This window comes from Nelumbo lutea, chromosome 4 (assembly GCF_056320005.1).
Source record: "Nelumbo lutea isolate HS-2025 chromosome 4, American lotus-T2T, whole genome shotgun sequence".
Lineage (NCBI taxonomy): Eukaryota > Viridiplantae > Streptophyta > Magnoliopsida > Proteales > Nelumbonaceae > Nelumbo > Nelumbo lutea.
The window spans coordinates 90712310-90728668 of NC_142687.1; the positions used below are offsets into that span (position 1 = coordinate 90712310).

At 37.8% G+C, this 16359-nt stretch overlaps 1 protein-coding gene across 2 annotated transcripts in view; it reads left to right on the forward strand.

Moving 5' to 3' along the window:
• The window catches only part of LOC148861740 (uncharacterized), a 30202-nt gene that overhangs the window by 7307 nt on the left and 6536 nt on the right, over nucleotides 1–16359 (forward strand). Inside the window, exons 4-9 of one of the 2 annotated variants that reach the window (XM_088940881.1) lie at nucleotides 1393–1467; nucleotides 10699–10792; nucleotides 10903–10962; nucleotides 11805–11870; nucleotides 11960–12058; nucleotides 14052–14096. In XM_088940881.1, the coding sequence (XP_088797007.1) occupies nucleotides 1393–1467; nucleotides 10699–10792; nucleotides 10903–10962; nucleotides 11805–11870; nucleotides 11960–12058; nucleotides 14052–14096 (439 nt within the window). The remainder of the gene's footprint in view (nucleotides 1–1392; nucleotides 1468–10698; nucleotides 10793–10902; nucleotides 10963–11804; nucleotides 11871–11959; nucleotides 12059–14051; nucleotides 14097–16359) is intronic. The other variant, XM_088940882.1, reaches the window with a different exon arrangement.

Sequence of the window (16359 nt, forward strand, 5' to 3'; positions counted from 1 at the left end):
ACCTACTTGTAGTTGAGAGGATACTGCTGTATTTGAAGAGATGTCTAGGCAGAGGTATACTCTTCAAGGATAATGGTCACATGAAAATAGAAGTTTACACAAATGTTGATTGGGCTGGATGTGTTGATGATAGGAGGTCTACCTCTGGGTATTGTGCTTTTGTAGGGGGAAATCTTGTTTCTTGGAGAAGTAAGAAACAAAATGTTGTTTCTTGCTCTAGTGCTGAAGCTGAATATAGGTCTATGGCGACTGGTGTGGCTGAAGGGTTATGGCTGAAATCCCTATTTGAGGAGTTGGGTATTGCTTATGATAAGCCCCTGATGTTGTACTGTGATAATTAGGCTGCTATTAACATTTCCCATAATCCGGTACAACATGACAGAACTAAGCATATTGAAGTGGATCGACACTTTATCAGAGAGAGTTGCTTCCCAAGAAGTGTGTCTTCCATATATCACCTCCAACATGCAACTTGCAGATCTCTTCACTAAGGCAGTTTCAAAGACAAAGTTGGAGGCAGACTTATGCAAATTGGGAATGACTAATATCTATTCCCGACTTGAGGGGGGAGTGTAGATATCTGGAACAATAATGTGGTCCCCACTACTGTTTGTCAATTTATGTTAGTGGTAGTTGGTAGTTATTTTCTGTTTCTATTATTTCTTAGCTTATGTAAGCAGTAGGGGTAATTCTGGTTTTTTACCCTGTTTAAACTATTAATATAAATAGCTGAGTGGGGTGACAATCTTAGTTATGACCCACACTCTTTTTTGACTTTCTTCTCTTCGTCTTCTCCTTCTCTTCTTCTTCTCTTCTTCTCAACTTTCTTTCTTGTTTATTTTACATTACAACTAGGACTGATTGCAGTCTTACTAGACAAGTAAACTAACTGGAATTTTTGCTGAGTTTATGCATTAAACATGGGCAGTACTTTGATGTTTGCTTACCTTGCAATATCTAGAATTTTTTACACATATAGTTGGGTTCAACTATGATACTGGAAAGACATGACGCTGAAAAAACTTACATCCAATCAACCAGTACCCTAAAAGAAGTGACCGATCAGGTGGTGTTCATCACAATTCATAGAGATCCCTTGATTGGTCAAAGCTCTTCATGTACCATGCCTTTCCAGTATCATAGATTTTCCCCATATAGTTACTATTCATCATATAATTTGGCTATAAATGCAGAGGCTCAGTTTGGGAAGAGTACAAATACAAATATGCATAGTGCGAAACCATGTATATTGTATTTCTACACCTTGTATTTACACTGTACATACTTGTATTTCTACTCTTCCCAAACTGATCTCTAAAGGCCATTACCCTTGTTGGTGCCAGCTATAGTTGCAATTTATAATGATTCATTTGTTATTATTTTTTCAAACAGCTATGATAACAAAGACGTTGCATTAACTTGTGGAATTATGTTGAGAGAATGCATCAAGCATCCAACCCTTGCAAAGTAAAACCTTTTAACTTCTCTATTTTTTTTTTTTTGTGAATTTTTGCATTGCAAATGCCTTGTCTCAATATTTTGTTAATTAGTGAAAAAAAGGGTGACCCAGTGCACGAATCTCCCACCAATGCAGGGTTTGGGGAGGGACAGATTTGCGCAGTCTTACCCTTATAGTATTGCTATTATAATCTGGTCAAATGGAAATTATATCATAAAGAAGAATCTATACATAAGGGAAAATACTAAAAGGAAAAGGAAGAATAAGAAGAATTGGGTCAAATGAACCCTTATGCATACCTATTAACCTAACATAAGAAAGTAAAAAAGGAAAACCTTATTTAGAAGTGGGTTATTCCATTTGTACCTTTTCTATTGTTTTTTATTAAAAAAACTAAATAGGGTATTCATAAGCTGCTGTACGGAGAATATAAGAACGTGTGGTAAATATCTCTAGCTACCTATGCTGTTCATATGGTTCTTTGGCCCTTTACCTTAAGTAATGTTTGACTTCTTTGTGTTAGCAGATAATAATTTATATAGCACACAAAACCACCTCCCAATGGGGGTGGAGGAGTAATAGAGAGAGGGGCCTTTATAGTAATGATTACCATAGTTCACAGTTTCGATATTGGTAGATATTTTTCCAATTAGAGTTGGAGAAATTTTGGAGATATTTTGCTAAGCACTAAGATATGTGGAAAATGTGGAACTAGTTAATAAACCTTCGACAAATCATTAGAAGAAATATAATTGCACATATAAGGCTAAAAAAACCATAGCAAAGAACCTTTTCAATCAAATAGCAGAAATTAAGAGATTGTAATAGGTATCTTTCTCTGTCTCTCATTTTGGTCTTTAACCATCTCCTCTTTCTCCAATATGTCAGTTATTTGTCATTTTCACTTTTGTCCTTGTTTTTACTATATATTTTGATTAGATTGAGAATACTCTTTTGTAGTTATATGCATTTTTTTTTAATTTTGAGTTATAGAGACTTACAAAGTGAATCATATCAAAATAATAAGCTATAATCCAATTATTCAATCACAAACTGTTGTTGGTTCTTTTTGGAAAATATATTTTTTCAAAAGGAATGATTATTTTAATGAAATATCAAAAAGCTTTTAATAATATTTCTACAATTTTAATCCTTAAATATATAGTCAATCAATGAAATCTGAAATATCACAAACATAACGTGAAAATATCAGGGATATTTCACTTTCTAGAAAAATGGGGATATTTTAGGAAAATTCCATATTTCAAGGATTCTCAAAGATTTTGTATCACCACCTGGCAAAATGGGGATATTTCAGGGAAATTTCAGCAAATAACATTGTATTATGAACCATGATGATTACATTGAAATATCTGAATGCGACATGTTCTCCTTGAATGTTCAGCCTAGAATCCATTTTATGAACCTCAATTACGAAGTTGTTTGACATAAAAGGATCTTATAGAAATTCATTCACCACTGCCCAATTTTCTTTTGTTTCTTGGGATTGATAATGTAATATGCACTTTAATATTGTGGGAGCTCTTCTTCTTCTCTGTTGTTTAAGGTTTTCTGGAAACCCCTTATCCTCTCTTTTGTGGTGATGATATTCTAGGAACACTTTATGGTAGCAGAATGGGAGAGTAAAGGTAATTGGATGTTGTCTCACTTTGTCCATGAAATTGGAAGTACAACAGTTTGATTGAACATTGTGCTTTTAGTGTGTACCAAGAAGATAATGTCTAAGCAGATGAACTTGCTAAATATAGGGAGAGAGGATTTTGTATTATGAGGTATGATCTACTTCAAATAGTTGTTAGAACAATAAGAAAAGGAAAAAAAAGTATAGATGTAACAGTCGGTCAAGAAAAGAAAAGTAGAAGAAGAAAAGGGTTTTTCAGTAGGGAGAAGTCAAAGAGCCCACCCCTACTGCTGACCCAGGTTTTATTTGGCTTCTAAAAGATAGCCAAAATTACAATTATATCCTTGAGGAGTAACATAAAATAAAGAGACTAAAAAGGGAAGGAAATGACAATATTGCCCCTATGGACTAGACTTTAACACTCCCCCTCAAGCTAAAACATATATAACATAAAGCTCCATCTTGTTACGGATATAATCCATTCCAGTGTGGCTTAAGCTCTTGGGGAACAGATCAACTAGTTCACCCCCTTAAGCTCTTGGTGTGACAACATTACCACTTGTCACCTTTTCTCCCACAAAATGACAATCAATTTCTATATGCTTAGTCTTCTTATGGAAAATTGGATTATAAGTAATGTGTGTGATAGCTTGATTTTCATGGAATAACCTGATTGGTTTGCCAAAAGGAATGCCTAGCTCTTGGAGGAGATACTCCAACCAAATCAATTCACAAGTGGTGTGTGCCATTGTCTCAGCTTCAAGATTACTTATAGTAACTACACTTAACCTTTTACTCTTCCAAGTGATAAGATTACTTATAGTAACTACGTAGGAAAGAACAGTAGCCTGTAGTGGATTTTCTGTCCATTAAGGACCCTTCCCAATTTGCATCTGAATTCCCTTCTAGAAACAACTCTCCCCATTTCTTATACAATAAATCACGGCCTAGAGCACCTTTCAGGTACATCAACACTCTCACAACACCTTTCCAATGAATAGTTGTAGGATTCTACATAAACTGGTTCAGTACACCTACATTGAAGGAGATATCAGGACGGGCGATAGTGAGGTAAGTCAGGTTGCCAACTAGCCTCCTATACCTTATAGGATCACTCAATGTCTCCCCCGGCTATCATTCATCTTCACATTAGGATCCATAAGTGTCTTGATCGGTTTAGCTCCCAATAGCCCCATCTCATCCAACAAATCTAACACATACTTCCATTGTGACAAGGGGATTCCCCTCTTTGAGCATGATACTTAAATATCAAAGAAATACTTAAAGGATCATAGATCCATGGTTGAAAATGTAGCTGCAAAAGCTACTTTAGTTCACTAATTCCTTGTACATCACTACTTATGAGGACAATGTTATCAACATAAACTGCTAGAACAATCTTCTCATATGAGGTATTTTTGCTAAACACAGAGTGATCAACACTACACTGCTTCAGATGAAAGTCCTCTACCACACTATTGAACTGGCCAAACCAAACCTGTGGTGATTGCTTCAGCCCATAAATAGCCTTCCGCAACCTACACACCTTTCTTACCTCCCACTAAGCAACATACCTATGAGGTTTCTCTATGTATACCTCTTGAAGATCACCATTTAGGAAGACATTCTTGACATCAAGCCCCCATTCATTTGCTAGTATTTAGCGGGGGGTAAGTTGATCAATTGATCAACTGGTAAGTTGACCACAATACCCATGTTCGTTTGCTGCTATATTGGGTCCCATGGTAATTTAGGATACCTGAGAGTAACTGATACCCTCTTGCGAGGTGGGTAAACAACTTACCCGACTGTTTGTTGAAGCTGATGAGCGCTCTCTCCCTTTCACCTCTCTCTTTACCCAAGTAACCGGTAGCATCAAAGAACATTGGAAATTTTCTTACCTAGGCAAGTTTTACTTGGGAAACACTTTCCCAGGTAAAGTACTTACCCATGTAAGTAAAAACGAACGGGGCCCAAGTTGAAATAGGGGCTAGTCAAAATGAGCAATTAATGATATAACCACCCATACATAGCCCATTTTAGCAACTAAGGAGAAAGTCTTTGAGTAGTCAACACCATACATTTGTGCAGACTTTTTGCCACCAATCATGCTTCAAATTGCTCAACACTACCATCTTGTTAATGTTTGACTGCACCACCCATCAACAACCAACTACTTGATTCCTATGAGGTAAGGAAGTAAAGTCCTATGTATGGTTGGATTGAAGAGAATGAAATTCTTTATGTATTGCCTTCTAGTTGGGTGAGGCAAGAGATTCCTAGACAAAACAAGGAAAGGAAACGAAAGAAAGAAGAGACACAAACTTTTGATGGGCAAGAAATAAGTGAGTAATGGAGGCATAACGAGAAATAGGGTGATTAGTATAAACACACTTACCCTTATGAAGAGCAATGGTAAGATCAAGACATGATTGATGAGGATTTTTTGATGGTTGAGACATAGGTAATGGGTCAGAAACTGAAGTTGGAGCCAATGTTGATGCTTGTTTTGGCTATTGATCTCGTTTGGAGTACACTCTGAATTAATGGTCATAGAAGCTCCTTGAGTGTGGGAAGTAGGATAAAGACTTCACCAGGAGTAGATGGAAGAGGCAGACTTTCAAAGAAGGTAACACTGGGAACAATAAAGGATTTACAATGAAAGGGTTGAAACACTTATACCATTTCTGAATATGAGAATAGCCCAGGAAAACTAGGGGTGCAAGCTAGGTAGGTTGGGTTTGGTTTTAGCCTAACCCGAGCCCAACCCTAAGAATTGGGCCTAAAGCCTGAGCCTGAGGTCAAGCCCAAGCCCAACCCACACTAAAATTTGATGCACTCGGGTTGGGCTTGGGCTTTGGCCGGGCTCCGGTTGGTCAATTATCCCACACTAAAAATTGAAATACATGCATGTGTATATGTATGCACGTATGCATATATGTATAGCTTATTAAAAAAAGGGTAAATTACAAAGTCCCCCTGTACTATGGGGTCTGTGACAAAGACCCCCCGTACTTTGTTTTGTGACAAAGACCCCCTTGTACTATGACCGTGAGACAAAGACACCCTTCCGTTAGCTTTCTGTTGAAATCCGTCGTTGCAATATTTTTTAATCCCCATACTACCCTTGTAATAACTATTCGGACAATTGGGAGAAAAACACTGTTCATCTTCCCCGCCCTCACGATACACGAACAACAACAACAGTTATCCCTTCTACCTCAGATTCCTTCACATTTCTCTCTCTCTCTCTCTCTCTCCCCCAATCTCTCTTCTTCCCCTTCCCCTTTCTTCTTCCCGCTTTCCTCTGTTTTTTTTGTTCTATCCAAATTGTCCAAATATCAGGGTTTCGAGGAGGTACGAGGAGAAGATGAGGTTCCCTGGACATCAGAGTTTGGGAAGGGATTAGTACGAAGGTTGGCATGGCGTGCACCCCAAATTCATCTGACACCTCTTGATGATCAGAATTCAAAACAATCAAGAAAAACCCCAGAATCAGATCATCCATTCATTCAATGCTCAGATGCACCATCGAAACATTCAATAAAGTAGAAATGGAGAGGGGAAAGAGTGAGAGAATACCATTAATTCATCGACATCAATCTTGAGAAACTCCACGTCATTTGTGTATTGGGCAACGAACTCGTCGAGTGCTGGCTCCATGGATCGACAAGGCCCGCACCACGACGCTGTGAAATAGATCACCATCTTCGGTTGGGAGGAAAAAGAAAACATAAGATGATCCCTAATTGTTAGGCTTAATTCATATACATAAATAAATAGCTGGGAGAGAACCATGTTTTACTACTTTTTCGTTTAGGTAATTTAATTACCAGCTTAGTGGAATTTTTGCAGGAGTCGAAATAAGCTTTCCATTGGGTTGTGGAATGGAATGCGATGATGTGAGACGCCTTCGATGGACCATTGCTGGTAGAGAACACATCTTGCACGTCAAATTGAGATGAACCCAGTGTTTCCGTCAACGCTATAGTTGCCGCCGGTGGCGCTGTCGTCTTTCTCAATCCCAAACTTTGTTGTCCAGGGCTCATCTTCTCCCCGTACCTCCTCGAAACCCTGATATTTAGACAGTTTGGACAGAACAGATAGAACAGAGGAAAGCGGGAAGAAGAAAGGGAAGGAGAGAAAGGGGAAGAGGAAGAAGAGAGATCGGGGGAGAGAGAGAAATGTGAAGGAATCTGAGTGTACCGTGAGGTCGGGGAAGATGAACAATGTTTTTTTCCCAATTGTCCGGATAGTTATTACAAGGGTAGTATAGGGATTAAAAAATATTGCAATGGCGGATTTCAACGAAAAGATAACGGAAGGAGGTCTTTGTCTCACAGTCATAGTACGAGGGGGGTCTTTGTCACAAAACAAAGTACAGGGGGTCTTTGTCATAGATCCCATATTACAAGGGGGTCTTTGTCACAGACCCCATAGTACAGGGGGTCTTTGTAATTTACCCTTAAAAATATGAATATATGCATGTATGCATGCAAATATGTGTCTACATATGCACATATACATGTATATAATCAGGGCCAAGCTAAGGCCCAGCTCGGGCCCGAGGACCAAAAAGTTAAGCCCAACCCATGTAAAATTGCATGCGCTGGTTGGACCAACCCAAATTGCACCCCTAAGGAAAGCACATCTAATAACCCAATGGCCGAGTTTTGCTATGGCTAGGACCCAATGTGTGAATAAAACAAAAACACCCAAATACACATGGGGGAAGAGTGAATAGTGAACCGGATAGAAAAAAGATAGAGAAAGGGGTCTACCCATAAAAGAATAGAAGAAGTCATGCAATTTATGAAGAAATAAGAGGTGGGAACAACATCACTCCAATAGATCTTAGGTACTAACATTTGGATCAACAAGGCATGGGTAATTTCTATTACATGGTGGTTCTTTTATTTAACTACACCATTTTGTTGAGGTGTGTATGAACAGGAAAACTGATGTATAATAATACCATGGGAGTGAAAGTAAGACTAAAAACTACCATGAAAATATTCTTTGGCATTATTGGAATGGAGCACTTTACATACACCAAATTGATTTCTTACTTCAGCATGGAAGAAAGGAAAATAGAAAATGACTGAGGACGATCTTTCATTAAATAAAATTAATAAATCCATGTCATTTTTGAATTGCCATCAGTGACAGTTACAAAATATCTGAACCCATTATATGAAGATACATGACTGAGACCATATGCATCTGAATGAACAAGTTCAAAAGGACTCATAGCTCTTTTATTTTTTCTTGGAACAAAAGAAATTCTATGATGTTTGTCGAGCTGACATGACTCACATTCCAATTGAATCTCTGACTCTAAACTAGGGACCAACTTCTTCTAAACATGAAGGGATGGATGATCAACATGGCGATGCCATTGATGAAGAGTGAAATATGAGTGAAGAGCTCTTTGTGGACCATTGTCATCTAGGTAGTATAGTCCAACTTCACAACCTCCACCGATCTTTTCCTTGTAGTGAGATCCTGAAAAACACAATAAGAAGGATAAAAGGTTATAGAACAATTAATTGATTAAGTAAACTTACGTATAGACAAAAGACTGAAAGGAAACTTAGAAACATAAAAAAAATTCAAATTAAGGTCAAAATCAAGAAACACATTACCAGTACCCATAATAGGAGAAGATGTTCCATCAGCTATAATTATGGTTTGAAAAGTGGAGGGAGAAAACAAGGACATAAGTGAAGATCTAGCCATATGATCTAAATCTCTAGAATCAATTACCCAAGGTGTATATTTAGAACCGAAGACAAGGCAAACTATACTTGATTGAGCAAGAGTAGCAGTAGTCCTTGATGAAGAAGATAGGTGAAATCTCTCATACTCCTCACAGGTGATAGATACTAATTCCTTGTCCTTACCAACTCCTGAAGTTGGTGCCTCATTAGTGGGAATATTGTAGCCAATGTCATCCTCCACTACAGCATGATTGGCCCAAGAACATGGTGGGCCATATAAATCATAGCAGAAATTAACTTTATGGCCTTCACGGCTACAATAAGAGCACTCATGGACTTACCTTGTCTGCCATCACTTCTGCCACAACTTTTTTCTTCCCCTCCGCTGCCACAACTACCTCTAAACCCATGATCAACTCCTCTAATGACACCTCTACCACCACCACCACCACCACCTCTAGTAGCTGCCAAAGCATATTTCTTTGCAATAGGACTGTGCTCACTATGTGGGGTGGATGCTCTTACAAATAAGCCCAATATGTTTGCTCCCTATTTACCCCTTGCCTTGCTAACGAATTTGCCAACCCATTAACATCCCTTGGAATCCACTGAGAAATTACTGTCATTCCCTTTAATAACCATTTTATCTTCTTCACCAATTCTTGATAAGTTCAGGCTGCCTTTTTTTCATTCTTTATTCAACTTACCACCACTTAAGAATCCCCTTCAACCATCAGCCTTCTCACATTTAACTCTTGCTATTTTTACCCCACAAAGTACAACAAGCAATTCAGCTCTAGTGGAACCTCCTCAACTAATAGGACCTGAGAATAAGGCTGTTATGTTCCCATTTTTATCCCTAAACCCCCCAATGCCTATGGGGCCTGGGTTACTACTGGGGATACTCCTGCCAAAATTAAGTTTTATAAAATTCTTCATAGGTGGTTCCTAAGCTTTAGTATTCAGTTTTTCCTTGTAGACGAAGAAGCCACTTCCCTCCAATTCCTTCTTATACCATCAAAAGAATAGGGTGAAAACAAGTCCAAAGATTTCACCCAATGAATCGCTCTTATGACAATACATTCCAAAATTGATTCTAGATTTCTCTCCTCTTCGTTTAAGAGTCTCACATTTCTTTCTTCCCAAATTGTGCATAATACAACAACCCTAGTGCATCTCCATGATATTATTCCTCTTTTCCTTGGCCACCTGAAAGTTCCTCCTTCAAACAAACTAGCCAAGATTGTCAATAAAGTCCACTTGCACCCAAAGATAGAAAAGAACCACTCCCAAAGAGAAAAGTAAAGATGTAACAACCGGTCAAGAGAAGAAAAGAGAAGAAGAAAAGGCTTTTGGTCCACCCCCTTACTCTTGACCTAGTTTTTATTCAGCTTCTAAAAGATAACCGAAGTTACAACTATACGCCTGAGGAGTATCACAAAATAGAGAGACTAAAGAAAAGGAAACGAAAGACAATATTGCCCCTGTCAACTAGACTTTAACATGGGGAACACTGCTTTTATAAAGTAACATGCCGTCATAGCTCCCCTTTTTGTATATTTTGTTCATCATGCTTAATTGAAAGCTACAATACTATGCTTAAGGTTTATGTCTTCATGTTGTTTTCAATATTGAAACATTTTAGTACATATACTTGATTGATAGCTGGGTTTCTTTAAGAGCATTTTTACCATGCTGTAGTTGGTTCTTATCTATTTATTTTTCCTCTAAGCAGTATCTATATGGGGAAAAAAAAAGAAAAGATACTGATTTCAGCCATTGTTCTTTTAGGAGGTTGTGCTCTTTCATGAAGAATTATCATTTGAAAGCAAAATTCTGTTTTTTCACACATTTAAATTTTTGTAGTGATTTTTCAGATATATTTTGGAATCCACAAGCTTTGAGCTGTTCTTCAAGTTTGTGGAGTTGCCTAACTTTGATGTTGCTTCTGATGCTTTTTCTACTTTTAAGGTCAACTCTCCTACATTTCAGCTGTTGTGGTGTTTTTGTTTAACTTCAACTTGAAGGCAACATTTTTCCTTTTCCTTGGGATATGTGTAATGAAAGAAAATGTGTGGCAGGATTTGCTTACTAAATATCCAAATGTGGTATCCAAATTCCTAAAAGCCCATTATGAAGAGGTCAGTTTTTGTTACAATAGTGTTTTGAGTTGCAGCGAACACATGGTATTTGTGGGGCCTATTTCTGTATATTATTATTATTATTATTATTTGGTAAATGATCCTGGCAGGTATGCCTACTTCCTGCCTATGCCATACTTATCACATGCATATGTGGCTGTGCTGATCCTCATTTGGTGTGTTTCCATCTAAGATGCCTCCTGGTAGGGGTGTCAATTGGATCTGATTTGGTCCAATATGAGTCCATTACAAATGGGCGAGGTCCAATCCATTCTAGTGAATACTTTGGACCATTTTGGACTGGTTCAATTCAATGTCTGGACCATCCAATCTGTTCAATTTGGTTTTAATTTAGATTTGTTCCAATCCAAACATGGTCCATTGACACCTGTATTCTTATCTTCTACCAATGACCAGATATTGGTTCAATCTGACCCAATCCAATATAAATCCATTGCATATAGAACAGGTCCAATCCAATCCAATAAATAGTTTGGACAATTAAGTCCGGACTGGTCCAATTCAATATGTCTTATTGGTCCGTCCAATCCATTCAAATTAATTTTGATTTAGACGGGGTCCAACCCAAAACTTATCCATTGACACCCCTACCTCCTGGAACAAAATATCAGCAGGATGACTCAAAAGTCATCAAAACCATATGGAAAATCTGTTTTCCTTTAGTTGGTTTGGCCGAGGAGTTATCTTCTTTTGGACTCATTGCATGGTGGTCTGGTCTCTTAGTCCCTGATAATATATCACCTGTTTCCCACAGAGAATGATTTTCTTCTTCCCATTCTTTCTTTTCTCTTGTATAATCTAACTAGTCAATGATGTTCCAGTTCTTTGAGCAATATGAAAGTCTTCTAACATCCAAAAATTATGTGACAAGAAGGCAGTCATTGAAGGTTAGTTGTGGCTGTTTTTTTCTTTTATATTTATTTGCTACTATATTTGGATAACAAGGCTTATGATACTTTGATGATTGCATTTTTAGCTTCTTTCAGAATTTCTTTTGGAGTCTCCAAATTCCCATATAATGAAGCGTTACATCACAGAAGTTCGGTATCTGAAAATCATGATGACATTGCTGAAGGTAATGAAATGACATGTTGCCCTTGATATTGGATTGTTTCTGGATTTTTTCTTTTTTTTCACTTGCATGACTAGCTCCTCAGGATGGGGTTGATGGTTGGGGGTCCTTATGCATATATTTGCATGACCAACTATTTTAATGGAATAAATTGTTCAAATCTGGCAACTTGTCACTTTATATAGACATTCACACAAAGAGTTTATATGCATGCTCATAAGTCTTTTGCATTTAATGCACAAAAAAATGAAATAAAAAAAATTAAATGCAGGAGAATCAGTGCAAACTTCAGTACTACTGTTGGAAAAAAGTGGAGCTTCAAGCAAGTTATATGAACAACTCAATCTAGGGGCCATTACCTAAAGTTGGTCATGGTTACCTGGCTCTCTCTTGGGAGGAGTGGACTGATTAGTTACTAGCATCATCTTCAGCATTTTTTGCATGAAGTGGCTGGCCTAGCAAAATAAATTTAAAGGACTTAATTGCCATATGGTGTAACTTCAGTTAGTGTATAAAGTGAAACACACTAGGGAATGAGAAAAGATGTCAGTAGCAAGATGAAAGAGCTTTATTATATAAAAATCATAGGGAATAAGTAGAGTGAAGACAATGAAAAATAAAAAAACAATATAGGAAAACATGACCCCTTGCTGAAACTGCTTGCATTATAACGGGCTGTGCCGGTCCGATATGGACCGCGTAGGTTGGGAGTGGTGCCCAACACAAGCCTGGGCTTGTGGCTCACGGGCCTTGGGTCAGGCCGGGCCAACCCGTACTATTTCACTTTCTTTCATTTTTTGCTTTCACTTAAAAAATCAAATACTCAAAAAATAATGAAAATTTGAAGGAAAAAAATGACAAATTCAATGATTGTAACAACAATTTAAGCTCATCTTAAAATTTTATTCCATATGAATAATCAATTCATACAAGAAAAATATAAAATGATTGAATAAAATTGAAAAAAATTTACAATGAAATTGATAAAATTCTATAACAAAATAGAAAATAAAAATTTGCAATGGAATTGAAAAAAAATTACAAATAACTTACAAGGTACAAATAAAATTGAAAATCTCAAAATTTGCAATAATCTAAAAAAAAAAATCTTCAAGTCCCACTTTCCTCTTCTTCTAGTAATACATTGGATGACGTCTAGTTTATCTTTCGCATCCAACTAATCTTCAAACAAATGCACTTCTCCAATGTTTCATTTGTCATCTGGCTCCTGCTCTCATCTAGCATCTTGTTTCTTGCACTAAAACAAAATTTTGATGCTAATTTGGATATTGGAGGGGTTAGTAGATCATATGCCATAGTGGCAAGCATAGGATAATTATTTTCATGTTCTTTCCACCAGGCTAAAATATTAAAATTTCATACGTTGGACATCTAACATTTTGATATATGTCTTTTCAAATGGCCAATGTCAACACTACTTTGATGGCAAAAATCATTTTTACATTTATTGCAAACTGCTCTCATGCCTTTTCCCGCTACATCCTTGATGGTAAAATATTTCTGTCGCTGGTTTTCTTTCTTGGTACCTTAGAATTACTAGAGCCATCATCATATTGGATTTTAGAGAGGGCCTAAGAGGAATTGGCAATTTTAATAAATATTAAAATCTAAAATTTATAAAAATCCCAACTAACCCGGTAATTGTACTTCAATCCTCGGAGCTTGGTCTGCCGGTTTAGTATTTCAACTTGAATGCAAAGCTTTTAAGTTTCCCAAATTGCCAACTTCAACTTGCGACACTTGATCAAGCCTCCTTGTTGAAATTAAAAAAAAAAAAAGAATTGAAAGTACGAGAGTAGAGTAGTATGAGAGATTGAGAATATGATGATGAATTATTTTATCCAATAAATGACAAAACAATAATCATTTAGTTCAACCATTTTAGCCGTTATCAAGCACCTCCTAAGTTCTTGTAATTTATTTGTTCTTTTTTTTTCTTTTTTTGGTGTTTTCTAACAATTTTCAGTTCATGTAGGATTCAAGCAAAAATATCCAGATATCAGCTTTCCACATTTTCAAGGTGCTGTATTTTCTTATCTTTTAAGTGCTGTAGTGCATGGCATTTTCTGGTTCATCCAAGTTAGTTTTACTTTCAAGAAATATTTAGCAGGAATTGTCGGTTTTCAAGACTGCTATTCAGTCTTGACCACTAAGAGATTTCAGGTTCGATGAGAAGAGAAAGTGAAAAAGTAGAAGAAAGAGTGGTGAAAGAGCAGTAGAACACAGATTTTGAGGAGAAGAACAGAATGTCAATATTCTGCCGCCGCCACTTTAAGTTAATATATATAGGTTATGCTAGTTACATGAAAGGACATATCTGCCCTTGGTGTTTACATCATAACTGCTAACAAATAACAAACAATATAAAACTGAAACTAGAAATAACAGAATGGCAAAATAACCACAGCCGTGACTAAATACATTCTACCCTACAGACAGAGTGGGACCACAGCTGTGGGGCCCACATCAATGTTCTCTACACTCCCCCTCAAGTTGGGAGTATATGTTCATCATTCCCAACTTGGATAGATCCGCCTCTAGCTTCTTTCTTGATACGGCTTTAGTGAGGATGTTTGCTAGTTGCATACTGGATGTGATGTAAGGGAGGCATACTTCTTGAGATGAGACCCTCTCTCACACAAAATGGCGGTCAACTTCAATGTGTTTGGTTCTGTCATGCTGTACTGGATTATGTGCTACATTAATGGCGGCTTGATTATCACAGTACAACATCAGGGGCTTCTCATACTCAATACCCAACACCTCAAGTAGAGATCTTAGCCATAGGATTTCAGCCACTCCATTGGCCATGAACCTGTATTCTGCTTCAGCACTTGACCGGGAGACAACACTTTGTTTCTTACTTCTCCAGGAGGCAAGGTTTCCTCCCACAAGGGCACAATATCCAGAGGTAGACCTTTTGTCATCAACACTCCCAGCCCAATCTGCATCAGTATAGACCTCCACCTTCATGTGATTGTTGTTCTTGAAAAGTATACCCTTACCTGGGCATCTCTTCAAGTAGGATAGGATTCTTTTTGCCGCAAGAAGATGTGTGGTTCTAGGAGAATGCATGCACTGGCTGACAACACTAACAGCACAAATAATATCTGGCCGAGTGAGGCAGAGATATAGGAGCTTTCCTACCAGTTGCTGGAACATAACTTTGTCTTCAAGAAGCTCCCCACTCTCAGCACTAATCTTGTGATTCTGTTCAATTGGTGTATCTGCAGGCTTGACACCTAACTTTCCAGTTTCTTCCAATAGGTCTAGGACATATTTCCTCTGAGATATAAAGATCCCCTGTTTGGATGTAGCAACCTCAATACCCAAAAAATACCAGAGTACACCAAGGTCCTTCACCTTAAATTCTTGTTGAAGAAGTTGTTTAAGAGACTCAATCTCATGGCTATCATTCCCTGTGACCACAATATCATCAACATATACGGCCAATAGTGTCAAAGAGGACTCCACCCTCTTGATAAATAGGGTATGATCTGACTGGGCCTGTACATATCCAAACTTCACAAGTGCTAGTCTGAATCTATTGAACCAAGCCCTAGGTGACTGTTCCAAACCATACAAAGCCTTGTTGAGCCGGAAGACCTTCTTACCTATTTCTGCATCATAGAATCCAGGAGGCAAACACATGTAAACTTCTTCCTGCAGATCTCCATTCAGAAAGGCATTTTTCACGTCCATTTGGTATAAAGGCCAAGTGTGACTTGCTGCAAGGGACAATAGAACTCGAATAGTAGTCATCTTGGCTACCTGTGCAAATGTCTCCAAGTAATCTATGCCATAAGTCTGTGTAAACCCTCTTGCAACTAACCGAGCTTTATACCTCTCAATAGATCCATCTGCATTATGCTTCACCGTAAATATCCATCTGCATCCAATTGGTTTCTTTCCTTTTGGCAAATCAACTACCTCCCAGGTGTTGTTTTTCAACAGGGCATCCATCTCAACTTGCATTGCATCTTTCCATTCAGGGATGGATAGGGCTTCTTGCACTGTTCTTGGAATAGGGACATTGGAAATGGAGCTAAGGTAGGACCTGTAGGTAGGAGATAGGCAATCATAGGATAAAAAATGGGAAGTACAGTGGGCTGTGGATGTGGTACAATGTCGTTTCCCTTTACGGACTACAATTGGAAGGTCAAGATCATCTGTAGGAGAAGTCTTTGTGGGCTCTGGGACTGAAGTATCTGGACCTGGAGCTGCATATGAGATTAGAGTTGGTCTGGACTGCTGATGATCAGGATCAACCTGCCGTGAAGATA